Genomic DNA, 23,183 nt, shown 5'->3' with positions numbered 1-23,183 from the left:
GGCTGAACCAATTTTCTGACTTATATTTGAATGTGACTTCCCTTTTGGCTACACAGCTCAATGTATTTAAAAAAATCTTCCTCTTAAGGTACCTGTTTTTTTTTTTATAAATGGCATTTTATATAAAGTGATTGGATACTTAAAAAGGGAATGCTATTTGTTTTTAGGGTAGTGGGATTATTATTAAATATTATAAGTAATATTTATTTTTTCCAAAGTTGGACTATGTTTACTATTATTATTAAAAGAAAGAAGCATTTTGTAATTGAGGGTTCCCTACTTATTTTTGGAATATGAGAGGACCTAAATCAATGATGCATGAGAAGGGTCAATTTGTTGTACAAATGACTGAAGAAGAGCTGAGCAAAATACTTTGCTCAGAATAAATGAGCTATGATTTTTATCTGAAAGCTTATTTTTTGAAGTATAAATTCTCTCTGCTATAGGGTTACTTCAGATACTCTCAAAGCATGACCAAAGTCAAAGTGTTTAATTTGTTGAAAATTGTTACAGGTCCCTATAATCTGCAGATATTTTTTTAGATCGGGGATGGTAGGGGAAAGCAAAAAGTTTGAATAACTGTCACAATATGTGCATTATCAAAACAATTTTAAAATTTACTAAAAATACATCTTATATGTAGATTTTAATGTTGAGACTGTTAAATGTATTCTTAATATTTTTCTTGGCTTACCTATTGTGAAGGCATAATAAAAATTAGCCATTTGCTATTACTAAATTATAGTCTATGTCAAGGAATATATTGTGCTTAGAAACATTTGAAAGTTTTAAGTGCTGACTAGGAGATTTAAAAATGTTATATTATTTTAAAAAGATTTCTTGACAGACAAATCAGTATCTCTGCCAGTTTTTGTATCATTATTTTTGGCAGGATAATAAGTTGTAATGCCAGAATTCAGATACATGGTAGTTGGAATTATAGATGATCCAAAAATTCATTCTCAAACTGTGATACAACTCACACCCATACAAAGTAGGGTGTGGATTACAAATAATTAGGTGTATACATGGTTTCAAAGCTACCCAAATAAAGATAAGTGTTTTCTGATAAGGGGATGAGAACTTTTGAACTACTATAACTTTATGTATTTTAAAGTTAACATAACGTTCAAAGTCTTAGCACTCTGTAATGCTTTGGCAGTATATAATGGTAGATATACAATAATGCTCACACTTTTTGAGGGGAAAGGCATAACTTTAAACAGTTTCTGACATATATGTCCTTTGCTTTTGAGGAGACAGTTGAACTTACAGAAGAGAGGAATTAATTGATGAAATATGACTTCTAAGGAGGTGTTGGTTGGGCCATCTTAAATGATTATGCATAAGGATGCTGGTTGGGCCAAGAGGGTGAAGAGGGGCTGAAATCTTGAGCTTTGCAGGCTACATTTATGCCCTGATGCAGGGATTGTGTACCTAGATGAGGCACTTTTCTTTTACATGGTGTGCACATGAGCTATCAGAGGCTCTGGTGTGTAGAGATTAGCTCCAGATCTCAGAAGTGATTCCTATTCATGATAGTAGGAAAGTAGGAATCAAAATCTAAACAGACATCCCTTCAAAGATTTGTTCAATATTTATTTTATTGAGGGTAGGAAAATATTGACTTTGTAGTAAAAAAAAAAAAAGTACATACCTTATTATGCGCACAATAAAAGATTTACCAGACACACAGAACATAGCTTAACATTTTAACTTACATATCGTAAACAATTTATTGTTTTCCTATTCCTTACAACTAGATAGAATTTATTCGTACTCATTAAGGATTGAGTGTTCCATAAAACCTTGCTTGATCTGACTTCTATCTTTCTGCCATCATCTCCTATGATTTATTCCCCTGCTCATAATATTCCAGCCACAGAGAAGTCTTTTTTTTTTCCTATTCTTCAAAAGCTAAGCTTATTTTTGTTTTGCGACTTGCTATTATTTCTGCTTAGAATATTCTATGTCCTCCTCTGTCCTATCTTTGCATTTGGTTTCTTTTTTTATATCCAGTATGATCCTATTTTTTTAAAATTTATTGGGGTGACATTGGTTAATTAGGTTTAAAGTGTACAGTTCAATAATACTCCATATGTATATTGCATTGTATGTTCACCACCCAGTTAAGTTTCTGTTTCTTTTATCCTTTGGGCCTTTTGCACCTCAGTGTGGCCTTCCTTTACTTTTAGTCTATATTAGTAGCCTCTTCAGCCCAGTCTTCTGTGTCATGTTTTTTTATTTTTTTTTTAGAAAGTTATTATTACATGTTATCTTCATCTATTTATTGTCTGCTTCTCCTACAATTTAAGTCCTCAAGAGCAGAGACTTCATTCCCCTTGTTTCCCACCTAAATGGTACTCAATTATATTGTTGAATAAATGATTAAAGTGAGAAAGTCTTGTTCAAAGTATATTTTAAAGTTATTTTTCTGGTTTTTATGTTGGCAACATGCTTCTCACTTTTCTTTATTTTGGTTCTTTAGTCACTTTTTTTAATGCTATATTCTGAACTTTATGGCTTCCTGTGAGGCATTTTAAAGGTTTCAGATGTAGGTTAAAAAATAAATTACTTGTTCCTGGTAAATAGCACCATGCAGTGTATGATTTAATTTCAAATTTTCTGCAGATTTTGACTGTGAGTTTCTGGACCAGGATTTGTAGTGTAACCTTCAGTAGCACTGTATGATCTAAGCAAGAGATACAGTTTTAAAAAATATTCGATGGAGATGGGTTGGTGCTGGTAAGAAGTATTTTAAACATTTTTTTTTTTTAAATTATCAAATGCTGTCAACTTTGGTGGTTTACAGACTAGTGAACATTTGCCTGGTTATAAAGCAGTTGCTTTAAGTTGTCCCTTATTATCATCTTTATTCCATTTATTCCAGTGATGTATAGTCCTTCTTATAGACTAGTACTCAGTTAGCTAGCTATTTGGTCAGTCTGCCCTTTAATTCAGCCCTGGGAAATGGATAGGTATGAGTACAGGTCAGTTTAAGTGTGATAGCAAGAATTTGAGGAGTTCTTTGCTGATGTCCCTTATCAGTGAAATAAGAGGCAAGGATGTTTGCTCAGAATAGGACATTTAAGGAAAGTAGTGGAGAATTGGAGGAAATTGACTTGGGAAGTGAAGAAAGGTGGCTGGGTAGAGCTGAGGACCAAACTGAGATAGGCAATGATATGTTTCAGTCATACCAGTCTGTTCATTTGTGTGAACAACTAGAATGGTAAATTGTCAAGCAGTATAATAAAAAAGTCTTATTTTTTTTAGTTCTCTAGTATATATTTGACAGTTAAAATAAGAACTGTCAAGTGGGGTTTTCAATGTATGTCAATGTAACATATGAGATAACTACAACATGAAGGGTAAGAGTAAAGGAGTCTCTGTGATGGTAATGTTTTTACATTCCACTTGAATTGTTAAAATAGTGATTCTAAGAAGATTTATAAAAAATAAGTTCATCGTTATCCCTAGAGCAGCCAGTAAAAAAATATACAGAGGTATAATAAAGAAATATACAGAAATATAATAAAAACACAATAAATAAAATGAAATACTAGAAATACTCAATCTAGAAGAAGGCAAGAAAGGAGAAACAGGGATGAAAACAAAGGAACAAACAAAATACTAGTCTTAAATCCAAACATCAATATTTATATTAAATATAAATGGTCTAAATACAACAATTAAAGACAGCAATTGTCAGATTCAATGATAATGTTTAAAAAAGACATATACTGTCTATAAGAAACTCACTTTAAATGTAATGATATAGGCAGGTTAAAGGGATAGGAAAGGATATACTATGCAATAATAAAATATTGGGATTGGCCATATTACTATTATACAGAGCAAATTTCAGAGCAAGGAAAATTACCAGAGATATTACACAATGATAAAGGACCAAGAATACTCATCAATTCTAAATATCTATGTACCCAGCAACAGAGCTTTAAAATACATTATGCAAAAACTGGTAGAACTGAAAGAAGAAATGGAAAATCCACTTCTAGATAAAAATGTCAACATTCCATTTAGTAAGTGATAAAACAAGTACAGTAGTTCCCCCTGATTTGCAGAGGATATGTTCCAAGACCCCCCAGTCAATATCTGAAACCACAGATAGTACCAAACCCTATACATACATACCAGTGATAAAGTTTAATTTAGAAATTAGGCACAGAAAGAGATTAACAACAATGATAATAAAATAGGACAATTATAACAATATACTATAATAAAAGTTATGTGAATGTGCTTTCTGTCTCTCTCAAAATATCTTACTGTACTATACTTACCTTTTTACTTAAAGGAAGTACTTTTTGGCTTCTCTTTGGCATATCCGAGTTGCCAGCATCAATAATCTTGTGCTTTGGGGCCATTATTAAGTAAGGTAAGGATTACTTAAACACAAGCACTTTGATTCTACTGCAGGTGATCTGAAAATCCAGCTGGCTACTAAGTGAATAATGGGCGGGAAGTGTATAAAGCATAGAAACACTAGACAAAAGGATGATTTTGTCTAGTGTTTCCCCCAAGTGGTAGAGAGTGGAATGGCACAAGATTTCATCATGCTACTGAGAATGGTGTGCAGTTTAAAACTTATGAATTGTTTATTTCTGGAATTTTCCATTTAATATTTTTGGACTGAGGTTCACTGCAAGTAACTAAAACTGTGGAAAGCAAAACCATTTATGGGACTACTGTATGCTAAGATGATAAAAGAATGAGATAATCTAAGAGATTTAAAAAAATAAAATCACACTAAAATGGCAGAGATAGGTAGATACTCAAATTAAATCTTGACAACATTCTGTAAGAATAGAATAAAAAGTGTCTTCTGGGCTGAGGAAGTTTCACAGCTTAAGTGCCTTGCTGCAAATTGTTGAGGGATAAAGGGCAATATCTATTTAATGGTGCCATTTCTCTCAAGCTTCTCACATTTGAAAAATCATCAGTTCTCATATTTTAAAGGAAATTTGAAAGAATTTTTTCTTTGTGCTGTTATATTTTTGTAAGTCCTTAATTATTTCATAAAACTATATGAAATGTCTTGTGAATCATTTTCATAATCAGGGAATGTGGTTGTAAAAGCAGAAAGCCATTCAAAAAAGTTCAAGTAAAAAGATGGGGAGAGTTGATATAAAAGTGCATCACATTTCATTTAATTGTTGACAGCTTCGAGGACATAACTCACTGGAACTGCCTGGCTTGTTGACATTTCTCTGCATGTTTTCTAATTCATATAAAGTGACTATTCTGCCCACATATTCACTTGCATATGGTCATCATGACCATCTCAAAAGGATAGCCTAAGACCTAGAGTCTGTATGACTTTTGGCTCTTCTTCCCACAATTAAGTGTTCATGTTCTAATTCCAGATCCCCAGGAGAGAGTAATAAATTGCTTCAATCAGTTGCATTCTGGAGGTAGGGTTGGGAGTGAAGGGATAGGATCAGATGGCACAAGGCATCTTTCCCTTCCAGGGTTATGAGCGGGGCAGGTTTTCAAAGAAATTATTGGTGTGTCTTGTATACATCATGAATAATTTTATTTTTATACAGAAAGTGATAATTGCAGAGTAAAGCAAGGGATCTTTTTAGCTTGACGGTGTCTTTCACTCGTGAATTATGTGAGCACATCTCTCTTGATAATGGAAACTTCATTAAGTGATCACAAATGAGAACACGTTGACTTCTAGCTAGACCCTCCCAAATGAATCTCTGTATTTAAGATTTATTTTTTATTAAATGTCATCAAATGAAGACCTCATAAAAATTAAATATGACATTTGACATTTATAAATTAAAAAGTTCATAATGTTACACAGACATTTTTAGACATTTTTGACATTAAAAGAAGTCCATTCATGTTATATAGACATTAAAAGCTAATATTATTTTAGGAAAATAATTCTTGTCCTGTGTAAATTTCTAGCATTGCTTCTAGTATAGTTTTAAAATTTGAAATCCTCTTAGCATACAGAATAGATTATGATATACTGAAGGATTAAGCTTCACTGTCTTTGTCAGATTAATCCCGCATATATAGATCATCACTTGAACTGACAGAAATATGGCTGCAGTTCAGCACAAAAAGTTCAATGGATAAGTTATTTTATATAGGATGAATACTGTACTTCTTGACTGGTTGATATATATTCTCCATATTAAATTTAAATCTCACATATTTCTTTCAGACTTTCATAGAGATTCATGGAGAAGGTGTCTCTGATAGTTTATGTGGTGAAACAATGCCATTAAATATTGTTGGGATCCTTCCCACTTTATTGGAGTAACTCACCTGGTAAGGATATTTTTTAAATTTTTATATAAAAGTTTTTACATCATTTTAAACTTTAATTTCCTATTTTAAATCTTAATTTCCTCATCATGCAAGTACAGATAAACTTTACATTTAAACAAAACAGGTAATCCTATGAGAACATTGCTCTACTTGCTTATGAATGCATTTTTTTAATGAAATAGGTAAAAATCGTATATGTATAGGTGAATTTTGAAATAGAGCATGAAAAATGAAGATAGCTATTATAGCATTCGGATTATGGTTTGAAACTAATGTATAGTTAAGAAATATTTAAAGGAAATTTAAAACATAATTTTTTTCTAATAGGAAGTTTTATGAAAACAATTTCAAACTATTATGTAGTTGAGTGATAGAACAGAAATATTGACTTTAAATAAAATTGTTTTAATAAAGTTAAATAAAGTTTTTATAAGCTTATTTAAGTCATGAAAAATACTTGGTAGTTTATGTTAGAATAATAATGAGAGAATAAAAGAATACTGCTTTCTTTGAAAAGTTGAGGATGGAAGTAGAAATTAATAACTGGATTTTTAAAGAATTTTATGTTAAACTCCATAACTTTTTTTTCTTAAACAATTTTAAAGAAGTTAATATTAAGCAGTAAAAGTGCAATTACATGAAAAGCTCTATATTTTACATGTTTAAATTATTTTTCATTGTCTTTACTTGTAAGGTGTTGAAAGTAGGACCCACTCCTGAATCTTCTTTCTGATAGTGGAATAAGGTACATATTATTCTGGATTGCCGCTCATGTTGAATTTATGGTTTGTCCAGATGAACTTATTAGGAGTATGTGGTTTTGTCATTGGAGAATCAGCCATGTAGTGAAGCCATCAATGCCATTCAGGGGGCACCATGCTTTCATCCACATCCCAGAATGTGTTTTAGCCATTCATTTCAGTGGTATAAATAACCCATCGGCAGCGGCCAAAAAACTACTTGTTGTCTTCATAGTATTTGTTTCCATATTTGTCTTTCCCCACTAATGTACTAAGCCTCACATCATATGCTCTGAATAAAATTTGTAGATAGCCTTGGAGGCTGCCACGGCTGCTGCAGGCCACGCTTCAGGATTGCAGGAACTCCATCTTGTCCCTCAGGTCCAGCCTCCCTAGCTCCATGACTTTTTTAAAAAGTGAATTGGTAGTTATTTAACTGGGATTATAGTTCTCGATTATTAATTACTATTATATAATCCTCCCTTATTCATGAGGGATATGTTCCAAGATCCCCAGAGGATGCCTGAAACCATGGCTAGTACCAAATCCTAATCAACTTTAACTCTGCTGAAGTATGGCAGCTGCTGCTTTATCAGCAGATGCAGCCTCTCCAGTAATTTTTATATTTTTTAGTCCAAACCTATTCCTGAATCTGTATGACCATCCCTTATTTGCAATAAATGGCTTGGTAGTGTTGTAGGGGATCCCTTGCTTGAAGTCTTTGTATAGGTTCAGTGCTTTCTGGCATAACATGTTACCATCAGTTGGAACACATTTTCTGTTTATGTCTTTCGTCCACAAATTTAATGCCTTTTCCATCTTAACTAAATACTTATTGCACACTAACTTTTACAATTTGAGGTACGACAGTAAAACTAGCATCAATTTCTTCTTCACAGTTTCATGGATAGAAGATTTATTCTTGATCTTAGCAACTTCAGCATATGATTTTTTTTTCTTTCCTTGTCAAGAACTCATCTTTTCACTTAAATAAAGCACTTTGCACTTCTCTGGCTTCTCTTTGGCGTATCTGAATTGCCAGCATCACTACTCTGGAGCTTTGGGGCCATTATTAAGTAAAATAAGGGTTACTTGAACACAAGCTCTCTGATGCTGCGATAATCTGGTAACCAAGATGGCTACTAAGTGAGTAATGGGTGGAAAGTATACATAGGTTGTTCAACGTTGTTTTGTTATAATATTGATAGGATGTCATAGGAACTCTTATCAGTCAGCCTATGGTAAAACTGGTTTTGTTATATACCATTTTGCTTAAAGTTGTAGAACCTATCGATAATGTTAATTAAGTGAGAGGACTTATGGTACAGTGACATTGGACAAAGGGATAATTCCAGGCAAGACAGAGCAGGACAGCTCGAGTATAACATCAGTTTTGGTTATTTGACTTTTTAATGAACCAAAACCATTTAGATATAGGTATTCCAAACAGTTTATTCTAGTAATCAGGTACAGTGTCATAGCTAATGTGATATATCATGGAATTATTTGGGGGACCTCAGAATTTTGGAGAATAGTTGAAAAGGCTTATGGACCTATTGCTGAAGGAAAAACTGTGAACCTGTCAGTGCTAGCTTAGATGCTACCTGTTTTTATCTATGCCTCTGTTCTCACTTTGGGGCTGTGGGAGCTCATTCATAATCCTTCCAGTCTGTAGCACTTTATCAATTTATTGGAACATTTAATTAATAAACACCTCTAGGTTCACAACATTTGGAAAACAGCATTTATAAATCATGAACATTGTCAAAGAGCGCATGGATGATATATTTTTATTATTATCAAAACTTGGTTTTCTATATATTTGAGTTAGTTTTTCCTGAGGGATGCGAAGTGGGGAAAATGGGCAATTTACCTAAGAACTAAGTTTTATTTATTTGTCCCCTAGGCTTATCATCATCATTATATAGAACAAAATAGTTTTATTTCTATTCATATTTTATCTTAATATTTAAGTTTTACTTTTTAGCATAGATAAAAGGACTTAGAAATAGTACTGAACTTTTCTATTAGTTTCTTACCTAGTTGTAGAAGACAGTGGTCAAATAAAAAAAAGGGTATGGTAGATTAGGAAATGTGGTTTGTGTTTTTGAACAATGACTCCTAGAAAATCTGGAGAAAATATTGCCATCTTGACAAAAACCAGCTCTTTCCAATACATTTTTTTCTTTACAAATTAGTTAACTCGATTAATATAATAAATAAGGATGAGAATTGTAAAATTAAAATTTGCTGGTAACTCTGCATCTCTTTTTAATATGGCTCATATATTATGCATTATTAAAACTTTGCCACAGCAGTAGCAAATTGAAAAATTGAATTTTACCTCCTTTCTTTGACATACATCTCGTAGAGGTACAGATGAATAGGAAGTAGGGAGAATAACCTGCAATGTAAAAGCCTTCAATCTAATTAACTTTTAACTATAAGATTTAAATATATAATTTACCTCATGTACAATACTTGAAAAAGATGTTTATTATTGTAGGCATTTATGTTCGTAAAATATATACTATCTACTAATGAATGGGTATCAAGAACTTTGAAGGATCTAGGATTTTTACCCTAGTTGCAAGCTAACAGGTTATCAAACTAGAGTTTCATGCTGATATAAGACATGAGACTCCTGGGTTAGAAATAAAGGACAGTTTATTACTCACAGTAATAGTACCTAGAGTATCAACTGTTTTTGTTGCAGGGGAGGAGCATCGATTCCTTGAGCCCCATTCCCACCAAGTGATGTAAAGAGGGCTAGATGATATCTTCACAGTCAGTGGGCTGAGGAAAGGATAGGAACTCTGAGCTTAGGGAACTTGGATCTTTTATAATGGGCAGTAAGCATGTCTCTCTTTTGCTCCAGAGGGAGATAGTATCTTGTTCCAAGGGGGAGTCATTGCCTTACAGCAGTAATTCAGGAGATCCTTGGAAAATTGTCTCCCAATAATGGGCTGAAATTTTTGCTTAATAATTTATTCATAATGCAAATTAATAATGTAAACAAGATCACAAGAGGAAATGTTTAAAATACTGGGAATAAGCATGCTTATTCTACTTTTAAAGCAATTTAAAAACCTTCCAAAATTTTATATTATTGCATTACATAAATTAAGAACTTTTACTTAGGATTATTTTGCTATTATGCTGCATGTTTTTGAAACTAATAAAACTTAGTTTATTTAAGTCCTTTGAAAACATTTTGAATTTAAAACTCAACTAATTCATAACTAATTCATTTCCTTTTTAAAATTCATACAGGGAGATTTTAGTATCAGGCCATGAAAGAGTTTAGATGTGAAAAATGCAGGTTTCTTTTTTTAAATAAAACATAAGTTTCTTATTATTTATACCAAACCAAAGTGAACCATTCTGAGAGAACCGCTATCTCCAATTTCCTGAAAGTAAACAAATAAAAATAATTAAAATCTTGTTTAAGCGGAGAGTAAAAATATTTGACTTAATTTTATATTTTTAATATTTTTAATTTAAATAAAGAGTAAAGCAAAATAAAATAGTTTAAAATGCATTGTATATATGTAAACAAGAGAACTGTATCTTACACGTAAAATTTTGATATGGTATTTACCGGTATTCTCAGTGAAGAAAAATAATATATGAAGCATAAAAAGGCAAAGAAGTAATACAAGATATTAGTTGAAATTTGGAAGCATCTGAAGGCTCCTAACATGAAAAGTTGCAAACTGGGTCATAATTTGTGATTCCACCTATTTGATTTTATAATACTATCTGTTCTAAAGGTCCTATATAGCATATATTTCTTAATTTTGGTGTTTTACTGAGTATTTGATAGTGGCTCTTGAGGTAATGTTTATAGAAAAGATCATGGTTTTATAAGCTCTGGATAAAAATTTATGAAGCTGCAAAGAGATATTAACAAGAACTTCCATTTCCCATTTCTTATTTTTTATTTCTTTCACACCTCCCCACTCCCAACAAGGATTTTATGATAGGATTCAGAAATTGGAGAATGTTTCAATGTAAGACTAAAGGTGAATGATATTATTTGAAAGATTATACAGAGGGGACATTTTTGAAGGTTTGGAGATAACCTACTTAGAGATGAAATACTAAAGGGAAAAGGTAAAGAGACTGGGGATGATGGTTAGTACTTAAACTGACATGTCATAATTGGAGACTTTTCTCTTAAAAACATTGTTTTAAAGTTACTACTTAAGTTTTATCTTTAGTTTTTTTTACTAAGAGAAGTCTTTCAGAAAGACATTGCATTATAGTATTTTAAGTATTTTAAGTAGACATATCTCAAAGAAAACAGGTGTGGCACTGGCAAGTAAGGGAAACACACACACACACACGCGCACGGAAAAACTAGGAAAAAAGAATGAGTAATTTAATAGTGCCTGGGGCTTGTGTGTGTGTGCTGGTAAGTTCAGGGGTTTTAGCTTTTAGTTTTCAATTTAAAAACAAAACATGATTTATATAAGCACTGGTATTTATTTTTAAAAACCATAAGCTCCGTATCTTGGTTTATAAGCTACTATACCAAAATTTATTTTTGAAACCACTAGAATGGTCGTCAAGAAATGTGAATTTAGTTTTTGGTCTCACTCACCGACTGGCAGAGAGCCTAGGTAAATTATTTTATTTTCCTAATATCTGGATATATTTATTGCTGGAAGGCTAGATTGTGCACACTCAGGAAATATCATCTGTTTCAGTCATATTCTTGATGTTCTGCAGTGTCTTCTATCTAGGACTTAATACCTCTCTCTTACATTAGTAATTACATTTTAAAAAGTAGGAATCATAGAATTAATTTCTCAAAGATCTACCAGGACTTCAAAACAATCTTTTGCTTTGAAAATTTCTTTAAAATCCATCGTATTTTTTAAAAAAGACTTTCTTCAGTGCATTTCCAAGGTTTCCATGATAGTCTGATAGGCTTGCACTCTGCCTTAGAAGAATATTTTGGTGACTAATGAAATAATATATTTGTATACTCATTTAATCATTATTAAAAATAAAGTATATTCATTAAATAAAATTGGGAAAACAGAAAAGTACAAAAATTTAACCATAGACCTACCAGTCACATAAAAACTAGTTTAACATGTATTTGCTTCCAGTTTCTTTTTTTTTATTTTATATTTACTTTTTAAATATATTTTATTTACTTTTTAAAACAGCTGAAATCATATTGTATATACGAGTCTCTTTATTTTTGGTTTTTGGGTTTTTTTGCCTTCACTTTAAGTACTTTTCGATGCTCCCACAGTTTTTGTTTTTAATGGCTAAATTCGATTCCTTTAAATACTATAGTGCCCTTAATTATTCCTTTTTTTGGTTGAATTTATATTGTTCTCAGTTTTTTCTTTTTTATAAATAACCTTATGACAGACATTCTTAGGCATGAAGTTTTTATGTTTTTAGGATTATTTCCTTGGTAGCAATGGAATTATTGGACCAAAGCTTATGAAATTTTAGTCCTTTGGATAAACAGTATAGAATTGGTAGTTTTGCTTTGTTTCTTACCTAGTTTGGGAAGAGGTGATTTTGTTTGGTAATAGGAAGTCGTGGTTTCAAAGGAGGCTGATCTTCATTTTTTTAAGTGCTGAAGTTGTGCTCATCCTTGACTGAATGGCTACATGTTAATTCCCCAGTCCGTCATTTGAGTTCTACATATAGTTAAGTGTATTTTCTGAGCCACACCCTATTGTTGTTACCTAATGTTGGGTAACCAGGTCACTTTTTTTTTAAAACATACACAGACTTTCGTAAGCAAATTCTGCAGACAAGTTAAGGTTTGCTTTGCTACAAACTGAATTTTGATCTGTTGCTAACTTAGTACAGATATCTTTTTTTTTTTTAAATAAAATATACTAAATGATCATGTTGTTATTTTATGTCAGGTTTCCTCTGTGTTACTAATGGTCTCTCATAAAGTCTCTGATTTGGTTCAACAATAATTAAATCCCAGAAGCATACTATTTTAGGGATAGAAGAATCCTTAAAGTTTTCTAAATTCCTTTCATATTGCTGATGAAGAAACTAAGGTGAATATGGGTTAAGTGTTTTGTCCAGTCACTCATTTAGTGGCAGCACTGGGATTAGAATTTAATTCTTATTTCCCTGTGAAGTACCTTTTCCACTACAGCTTTATGTTCTAAAAGATAACATGTGTTCTACAGGCCGCTTTATGGGTTAACTCCTGTGATTGCCTGTTCCTGTCATTTAAGGCTCTTGTTTATAGGCATGCCAGTAGCCCACCCCTGTGTGATAGGAAATGCTTTCCTGAGCAAGTTGCCCAATTATATGTCTCACCATTGAATATTCATCCTACTTCTTGCATATTTGGTATCATAAGGATTTCTTTTAAATCAGTATTCCAGGATTTTGGTAAAGCTTGATGTTCTTTCTAGAAACTGAAATGTCAAATTGCCTGAAATCTAGCATTTGCCAAAGGTTGGCTTAAGGTTTCTGGTACTTAATAAGAGACAGGTTGATAGTTTAGCTAACTATCTAACTTTCCAACTTCCTCTGTGTTAAGTAAACCATCAGAAAGGAATGTACTTAGAACATGTCATTTCATCTTACCATAGAAATGCCTTTACTGAATTATGATTTAATAATCTTTTTTGAAAGATTTATAATAAAAACATCTTTGTGAATACAATTTCTGTCTTTTTTTCAAAATCCTATTTTGAAGACATGTCTAGTTTTTCAGTTTTCTAACACAAGCATGCTTGAATGGGAATGCAGTGCTAGAAATGTTTCTATCCAGATGAATTTACTATTGGCATATTTAAAAAAATTAATAAGAATAATAAGGAACAGTGTTTTGAGGTTTACAAAATGGTTTCACATTATATAATTTGACACAACAATTTAGTGGTTATTAAATATAATTATTCCCATTTTACACATAAGGAAATAGGATGAAGAGGTATGTGGCAAGTGAAGAAGCAGTGGCAGAAAACTGGAACTGAGATTCTATGAGAATCCTGCATTCGTTCCATGATACCATTATGCCTCCCAAAATAAACCTATTTCTCTTTTTTGCCTTAGCCTCCCCAAATTCAGAGCTAAGCTCAGTTTTGTATAAAATAGCCCAGATATTCAACAACATCTCTTACTTTGCAACTTTTAATTGATTTTTGCTTTGAGTAATTTTATTTTTGATATTACATATAAAATAATCTTGTGAACTGCCCCAAATCTTTCAGAAAGTAGATAGATCATAAATACTAATATAAAATGGTTCATAGCTATGAAGAATGGTCACTATGTTGACACCTTTATTGTTACCTAATGGTTTATCTAACTCTCATCTTTGGCGAATATGATGGTATATTTAAAAATATATATCTTTAAAATCATCCTTTGGAGGAAAGAAATAAGTATGAGAATAGCTTATCACTTATCTATGTCAGTAAATAAGATGTAAATTAATAAACTTTATGGTAGAATCATTACGTAGATTAATAAACTTTATGATAGAATGATCAATGGATAAAAAATTGTTACTTTTTTAATCACTCTTGGAAAGTACATAGTTATACTTCAGTTATATAAGGTGTTCTTTATTGATGTGGATAATTGTTAATATGTAAATACTGGGGATACATATATGCATATATATGTATATACACACATACACTTTCTAGTCTGTAGTACTCTCTCCTAGATGATGGTAAGGACAGAAAGAACAATATAAACAGAACATTGCTAGATTTATCATAATTACACATTAAAAGAATGAGTTTCTTACTATTTCTAAGTCTAAGATTTCTTTCAGACAGCATGCCAACGAGTAGTATAGGCAAGACAGTATTGATATATAACTACATGACTTATTATGTACTTGTCTATGGCCCAAGTCAGTGGTAGGGTACAAGAGGTATGCTCCTTACCTCATTCCAACATGCAATCCCAAGTTAGCCTCTTTAAAATTTGTCTAATGAAGTTTAATACAGAACTCAAATTCTTTCCCTCAGCTTTTGTCATTAGCACAAACCTCTCTTAAAATCTTCCCTAGAGCTAGCTAGACTTCTAGTGGTTTCATTTCTTTTAATTATTTTAAAAATCATGAAATATACATAACATAAACATTACCATTTTAACCATTCCTGATTTCCCCCTCCCACAAGGAGACATTTGGCAGTGTCTGGAGACATTATTTGATTGTCATGACTGAGGTGGGGGAGCTGCTGGCATCTAGTAGGTAGAGGCCAGGGATGCTGCCAAACATCCTACAATGCATAAGACAGCCCCTCCCACCCCAAAACAGAGAATTACTTGGCCCAAAACGTCAATAGTTTTGAGGTTGAGAAACCTCTAGGTTGAGAAACTGTGGTCTAGAGCCAGACTGTTTGGGTTTGAATTCCAGCTGTGCACCTTACAAGTACGTAAGTCACAGCTCATAAGGTGCACAGCTGGAATTCAAACCCAAACAGTCTGGCTCTAGACCAAAGTTATGACTGTGGGGAAGGTACTTAATCTCGGTGTCTATTGTCTATTAAAGAGGCTAACAGTAGTATCGACATGGGATTGTGAGAATTAACTGAATTAAAACATTTAAAGTACTGAAATCAGTGTCAGCCATATAATAAGCACTTGATAAATATTAGCATTATTTTATTAAAAAGTTATTGAATAGATTCAATTAAAGTTGATAAATAGCTGATAGAGGAATATGTTGAAAAATAGTTACTATATCAAGAGTAAATTATCCAAAGACACACACAGAACCCTACTTTAAAGTATAGCATATGAAAATTTTGAATGAGAAAAACCTTTGCAAGCAATAATGACAGGTTGTTACAATCTGTATTTTATCTATACTTAATAACAATTTCTAAACAAACCAGATGGCTAGACATAAAGTATATATGAATTAGTGCTAATATGAATTTAAGCTATATTTATATCTGAACTCAAAGACTTGTAGCCAATTAAGTTATGATAACCATTCTATAATCAATGTTTCTCTTATTCTGAAAGATCCTTGGGAAGTCAATTTCATTTTTTTTAGGAGGGGGAGAGTCAGTTTCTTGATTGGATCTGTAAAGTTTTGACAGGATGCAATTTTTTTCCTTTAACAAGTTTTCTAAAAATAAGCTATTTAAAAATATATGTGATTTATGGCTAAGTTTCTTTAAACTCTAACAAATGCAGATGATTATGCATGGACATTCAGTGGCAGTATGGAGTATTTCCCTCCAAACAAATTAAGAATTAAAAAAGTTTTATATATAGATACGTCCATAAAGAAGTATATTAAAACAATGATGTTGATAATTACTAGTATTAGTATAGTTCCATGTAATTAACAAAGTCCTACCACATACATGGTCACAATAGAGCTTCATAAAAATCTTATAGAGTATGTGGAATTATCTCTTGCAGATGAAGAAGTTGAGGGTTACAGAAATGAAATGATTTTTCCAAAGTTATAATGCTGGAAATTGTGGAACTATCATTTGAACTCAAGTCTCATAATGAATCAGTTACTACAATCTACTGTGAGCTTTTAAAAAAACGAAGAGGCTTTCTCTGACTTAAGCCTAACCTTTCTGAAATTGGTATAATAGGGCATTGATATTTCCTCTAAAAATGAACTTAGATGTATTGTCAGCAGAATATGGAGAGAGACCCTACAAGCATTACTTATAAAAATTACATATAAATGTAATAATGAACTGGATAACTTTGTCATTACTGTAAACCTTTTATTTTTAAACTTTTAGTTTTGGATAATTTTAAACATATATCAAAGTATGATGGTATATGTAAACTGCTATATTACCTATTACTCATTTTATCAATTATCAACTCATGGTGACTTTAATTCATCTATATCCCTCCTCCATTCTCCCTACTGGATTATTTTGTGGCAAATTCTAGATATATAATTTCGCTTGTACATAATCCATATGCACAATTTTATTTTTCAAAAATAACTTTTAATAATAATTACAACTTTGAAATACTGAAAACCTGAACAGTTTTCTAGAAAGATGTTTCTACTTAATGTATACCAGTAGGCAACTTTTCCTGAGTTCAAAATAATCACATATAGTATGCTTTTCTTTGGGAATTTAAATGTCTAATAAACAGTAAGAGAAAGTATTTTACCTGTCCTATGCAGTCTTCTTTCATTTCTCCTTCTAAAATAAAAGATCACAACATTACTTATTTTAAAATATAATAAAGGACCTTAAAATTGTTAACAACCTTTTAACATCCTTACTTAAAAAATACTTAAAATAATCATGACTAAAACAAATTAAAATACTGAAAACTCTAGAGAAAGCAGTAACCAAATTTCAAAATAATATGAAATTATTCTTATATATACATGTTATAGCTATATCTGCACTGAAATCAAGTGAACAGATTATGCTTATATTGTTCCTTCTATTCTTAAAATGATGCCTAAAAACTTGTGTGGCAAGTAAGTTTCATCTAAGGGTCGATTCTAGCTGATTGGTAGCTACCTAGGGAACCATTGACAAGTTTTATGAAGCCTTTTTTGCTGCTGTTGTTCAATGGGAAAGAAAACCGTATTTGATTAGTGGGTTATTTGCCCTCATAGCAGTGATATACCAGCTGACCCTGGCTTAGTAAATCAAAATGATTCTTTTAAGAGGCATCCTTATTTAAGTTTATATGCCATTAGGCCGAGAGAAAAGAAATCATTACTGCTACAATCTGATTTCTCATTATTGATGGATATTTAGGTAGACATTAATGTACATATTTTTGTCCTTGAAACAAGTAACTGCTGGTATTTATAAGTATCAATTATGTTTCATTTCTCTTATAGCACTTAGTGCATGCATGCATATACTGCTAGGCACTATGCTTATGTTAACTTGTTATTTCCTTTATTTATTTAGTCTACCTTCCCAAGTAAATGATGAGTTTTCTAAAGTTTATCAATAGCATCTGTATCCTCTTCATAGTCCTAGCACCAAGAAATGCCTTGACGATTTCTGTAAGAATATATGTTACTTGTCTGTCATTAACTCTAAATTACTTGCTGTTTTGAGACATATTTGTATGCACTGGGATGTTTTGTTTAGCTATTTAGTTAAATAAGTACGTAACATTCCTAATATGATATGGAGCCATGCTGTGAAATGTGGATCGTAATGCTTTCATAGGACATCTGGATTTTTTAAAATAATGGCTTGGCTCTTACATTTAGATAGATAAAAGTTTAAATCCTACAGTAAGATGAATCTGCTCTTCTGGAAGATTTCTAGGAGTACAAAATGAACAGTCTCTTTCAAATTGATTCAATATTTTGTCTTCCCAATATTCAATAGATGATTATTATGACTAAATAATACTAAAACAAAATGAGCTATACTACTTTGTTTTTAAGAGTCTTCCATAGAACATAAAAACAGCCCAGAGTACTTTGTGTAGTTTTAAATAGTCATCATTATTCCTATAATCTTGACATTTTTGAGCTAAACAACTTTACTTTTCAAAACTTTTTTAATAGACACCAATTTTCACCATGTTAGTCACTGTCAATCTTCCTGGAATCCATGACAATTTTATCATATAAAGGAAAATCAACTTCCATAGCAAATGTGTTAAGATCTGTGATCTAGATTCTAGATGGACATCTAAAGAGATTGCTGTAATGAAGTGATTGCTTCTGACTGGTATTTTACAGTCTTTTAAATATATACCGCTTGTTTATTTTTCTCATAAAAGCCCGTGTTATTACTTCATTTAGTTTCTTGTCACCTGTGACAGTCCTTATCCCTTTACTGTGTTTGTTTTAGTTTAGATGAGGGGCTCACACTATGTGAAGGGCCAGATAGTAAATATTTTAGGCTTTGTGGGCTAAGAGGCTAAGTGCTAGTAATTTAAGTACTATATCATGTAAGTACTTAAATAACAAGAGGGAAAATTTCTACAAAATTTTTATTGACAAAATTCAAACTACGATATTAAAATTGAGTACAATTTATTTTTTTATGACACAGTCTACTAACGGGATTAATTTGGGTTCAAAGTATTCTCTCTCATCAAACTCATCTTCAAATGTTCATCTATTAGTGCTGATATCTGATGAGATTTTATATATTTCACCTTTGAACATGCCCTTTCAAACAGATAAATACAAATACTGAGATCAGTCCATGAGCAGCATCTTATTTTCTGGAATTCTCTTAGATTCTTCTCTTGATGTTTGCCTTTTATCATGTCATTACATTGCAGATTAATCACTTCCAATTGCAGGTTAAGTGGAAGCTCCTCAATTGCACAGCTGATGGAATGTGAAACATGAGTTTCCTTTGCCTTTGTATCCAGGTCTGAAAAATGCTGCTGGAATTGAGAAGACCAGTTGTTTCAGTTTTCTGGGACTGAGACTGGTTTTCCAGGATTTGGAACTTAAAGTGCTAAAACTAAGACAGTTTTTTACCTAGCTGAAACTTAGTTCGAGATCAGAAAATAAATCTACTTCAAAATTGTATGGAATTATATATCTCATTTGTTTTTAACTCTTGACAAAAAAATGACATTACTTTTGATTCAAACAACATTAATTTACATCGAAATGGCTTTATTTCAGTCAAATTTCACATATAACTCTTTTGCTTTGTAATTTTAGGTTGAATTCATTAAGAAACATTATCAAGTTTGCAGCAAAAGCTAACTTACAAAGCCATTCATTTGGATAATAGTGGTCAAGATGGTCTTATTCAGAAAGATTTCAGTCTCAACACAGAGCTAAAAAAGTCATAATAAAATTTTACCACTGCTGTTTTTGACTTGCATGGGAGGGCTAGTCAGTATATTCAGCTTCTGTTTTTGACAAAAATTCGTGAAACTGAGGATGGGTAAGCCGACAAGAGTCAATGAAGTTTACCTTTGACACATGATAGATTCAGTAACACATGATAGATTCATATCTTTTTTGTAAGGTACTTGCTGACTGAATAATAAATACAATGAAAAACCAGAAGATTTAAACACCTTATATTTTTACAAGCTTTGTAAATTTGTCTTTTTCTTCTCCAATATATTATCATCATCAGTTGTAACACATCCTAGCAGATTTCACTTGAGGTTTACTGAGTTAGTGTTTTCTTAATTTCTTTGAATATGTACTTTCTTGAAGCTGTTTCATACACACTATTCATAGTTACTCCAAACGTGGCATTGACTCCTCAAATTAAAAAACAGTAATATCCATCACATCTGTCAACCAAAGAAAACCACTTGAAATCATTTTCCTTTTTTTTTGCCTTGCTTTTAAATCAGCTATTAATATCACTCCAAATGTCCTCATTTTTTGAGCACTACATGCCAAATGGCCAATAGTCTCACACAGGTTTATTTTCTCTGCACACGTTTCTTTAGCTGCTACAATCAAACTAGATTTAATTAACTCACCATCAGTAAATGGCTCTCCTTACTTCACTAACAAATGAGCCACTTAGAAACTTGAGTCATAGCTTCATGTTCATTTATTATTTTGGGGGAGAAATTCTCCTATGATGAAATATTCTGTTTAAAATTTTCTAATTTTTCTGACCATTGTTTGCCTGTGGGTAGGGGATATTGTGATGAATTCTTTGTCTGGAAATATTGATGTATATTGGATTATTTTGAGTATAGATATAGTGTCATTGTATAATAAACACAATGATTTGCCATATAATTTGATTTAAAAAAAAATCCACAGTGCCTATTATTTTCTTCTAGGAATTCTGTAGTTTCAGGTCTTACATTCAGATCTTTAATCCATGTTGAGTTTTTGTGTATGGTGTAAGGTAGTAGTCCAGTTTCATTCCTGCATTTGGCTGTTTAATTTTTCCAACACCATTTATTGAAGAGACTGTCTTTCTCTATTGTATATTCTTGCCTCCTTTGTTGTAAATTAAATGACCATGTATGCTTGGGTTTATTTCTGGGCTCTCTATTCTGTTCCATTGATCTTTGTGTCTGTTTTTATGCCAATGTCATCTGTTTAGATTATCAGAGCTTTGTAATATACTTTGAAATCAGGGAGTGTGATGCCTCCAACTTTGTTTTTCTTTCTCAAGATTGCTTTGGTTATTTCTATACAAATTTTAGGATTGTTTGTTCTTTTTGTGTGAAAAATGCCATTAGAATTTTCATAGGGTTTGCATTGCATCTGTAGGTTGCTCTGAGTGGTACAGACATTTTTAACAATATTAATTCTTTGAATCCATGAGCATGGTTTATTCTAGGTATTTTATTCTTTTTGATGCAGTTGTAAATAGGACTTTTAATTAATTTCTCTTTGAATGTTTGATATTAGTGTATAGAAATGTGACAGATATTTGTATATTGATTTTATGTCCTGCAACTTTACTGAATTGGTTTATTAGTTCTAATAGTTTTTTTTTATGGAGTCTTTAGGATTGTCTATGTATGTCATCTGCAAACAGTAACAGTTCTACTTCCTTTCTTTATTTTAAATTAAGTTTATTGGTTAATACACCAATGTTGTATTAACCAATAAACTTAATTGGGGTAACATTGGTTAATACAACTATATAATTTTCAGGTATACATTATAATTTGACATCTATATATTCTATTCTGTGTTTACCACCTAAAGTCCAGTTTCCTTCAGCTACCATATATTTGATCCCCTTTACCCACTTCAACCTCTCCCTACTCCTCTATATTGAACCCCTTTACTCCACCTACAACCCTCATCCTCCCCCACCCCCTACCCTCTGGCAACCACTAGTCTATAGTCCATGTCCATGAGTCTCTGTTTGTCCTATTCATTTGTTGCTTTTAGGTTTATATCCCACACGTAAGTGATATCATATTATTTTCAACTATTTCTGTCTGGCTTATTTCGCTTAGCGTGATTATCTTGAGGTCCATCCATGTTGTCACAAATGGCAGTGTTTCATCTCTTCTTATGGCTGAATAATATGCCATTGTATATATGTACCACAGCTTCTTTATCCAATCATCTATTGTAGGACACTTCAGTTGCTTCCATGTCCTGGCCACTGTGGATAATGCTGCGATGAACATTGGTGTCCAAATATCATTTTGGATATGGGTTTTCAAGACTTCGAAGTAAATACCCAGTAGAGAGATTGCTGGATCATATGGTAGTTCAATTCATAGTTTTTTGAGGAACCTCCATACTGTTTTCCATAGTGGCTGTACCAGTTTGCAGTCCCACCAGCAGTGTATGAGGGTTCCTTTTTCTCCGTATCCTCTCCAGCATTTATTATTTGTCTTGTTGATTAAGCTATTGTAACTGGTGTGAGATGGTATCTCATTGTGGTTTTCATTTGCATTTCCCTAATAGCTAGTGATATGCCATTTGAATGTCCTTTAGGGAGAAGTGTTTGTTCAGGTCGTCTGCCTATTTTCTGATTGGATCATTTGTTTTGTTGTTGTTGTTGTTGTTATTGAGTTGTATGAGTTCTTTGTATATTTTGGATATTAGACCCTTATCGGAGGTGTTACTTGCAAATATATTTTCCCATTTGGATGGTTGACTCTTTACCGTGTTGATAATTTCTTTGGCTGAGCTTTTTAGTTTGACATAGTCCCATTCATTTATTTTTGTTCTTACTTTCCTTGCTTTTGAGGTCAAATTCATAAAATCCTCTTTAAGCCCAAGGTCCTTGAGTTTAGTTCCTATGTTTTCTTCTATGCATTTTGTTGTTTCAGGTCTTATATTCAGGTCCTTAATCCATTTTGAGTTAAGTTTGGTGCGTGATGATAGACAACATTCTAATTTCATTCTTTTGCAGATGGCCTTCCTGTTTTCCCAGCACCATTTATTGAAGAGGTTTTCCTTTCTTCACTGTATATTTTTGGCTTTTTTGTCAAAAATTATTTGCCCGTATAAATATGGGTTTACTTCTTGACTCTCAATTCTGTTCTACTGGTCCATGAGTCTGTTTTGCTCCTAATACCATGCCATTTTGATTACTGTTGCTTTGTAGTATAATTTGAAGTCAGGCAGAGTGATGCCTCCAGCCTCATTCTTTTTACTCAGGATGGCTTTTTGGGATCTTTTGTGCTTCCATACAAATCTGATGATTTTTTTGTTCTATTTCTTTAAAAAATTCCAATCGGATTTTGAGGGGGATTGCATTAAGTTTGTAT

General features: G+C 32.2%; 1 protein-coding gene and 1 pseudogene across 8 annotated transcripts in view; both read right to left on the bottom strand.

The window, feature by feature from the left end:
- Nucleotides 1-5,537: 5,537 nt before the first annotated feature.
- On the bottom strand, nt 5,538-9,413 carry LOC102890226 (annotated as a pseudogene).
- Nucleotides 8,732-23,183, bottom strand: part of WDPCP (WD repeat containing planar cell polarity effector) — a 323,269-nt gene continuing 308,817 nt past the window's right edge. For all 8 annotated transcript variants that reach the window (XM_015587591.2, XM_015587590.2, XM_015587592.2 and 5 more), the window contains 2 exons: nt 17,178-17,209; nt 8,732-10,459 (listed from right to left, as the gene is read on the bottom strand). In XM_015587591.2, the coding sequence (XP_015443077.1) occupies nt 10,409-10,459; nt 17,178-17,209 (83 nt within the window). In that variant the 3' untranslated portion in view covers nt 8,732-10,408. The remainder of the gene's footprint in view (nt 10,460-17,177; nt 17,210-23,183) is intronic.

Source organism: Pteropus alecto, unplaced genomic scaffold (genome assembly GCF_000325575.1).
Source record: "Pteropus alecto unplaced genomic scaffold, ASM32557v1 scaffold131, whole genome shotgun sequence".
NCBI classification, from domain to species: Eukaryota; Metazoa; Chordata; class Mammalia; order Chiroptera; family Pteropodidae; genus Pteropus; species Pteropus alecto.
The sequence above is the reverse complement of the archived record's forward strand: the minus strand, read 5'-3'. Positions and strand labels throughout refer to the sequence as shown.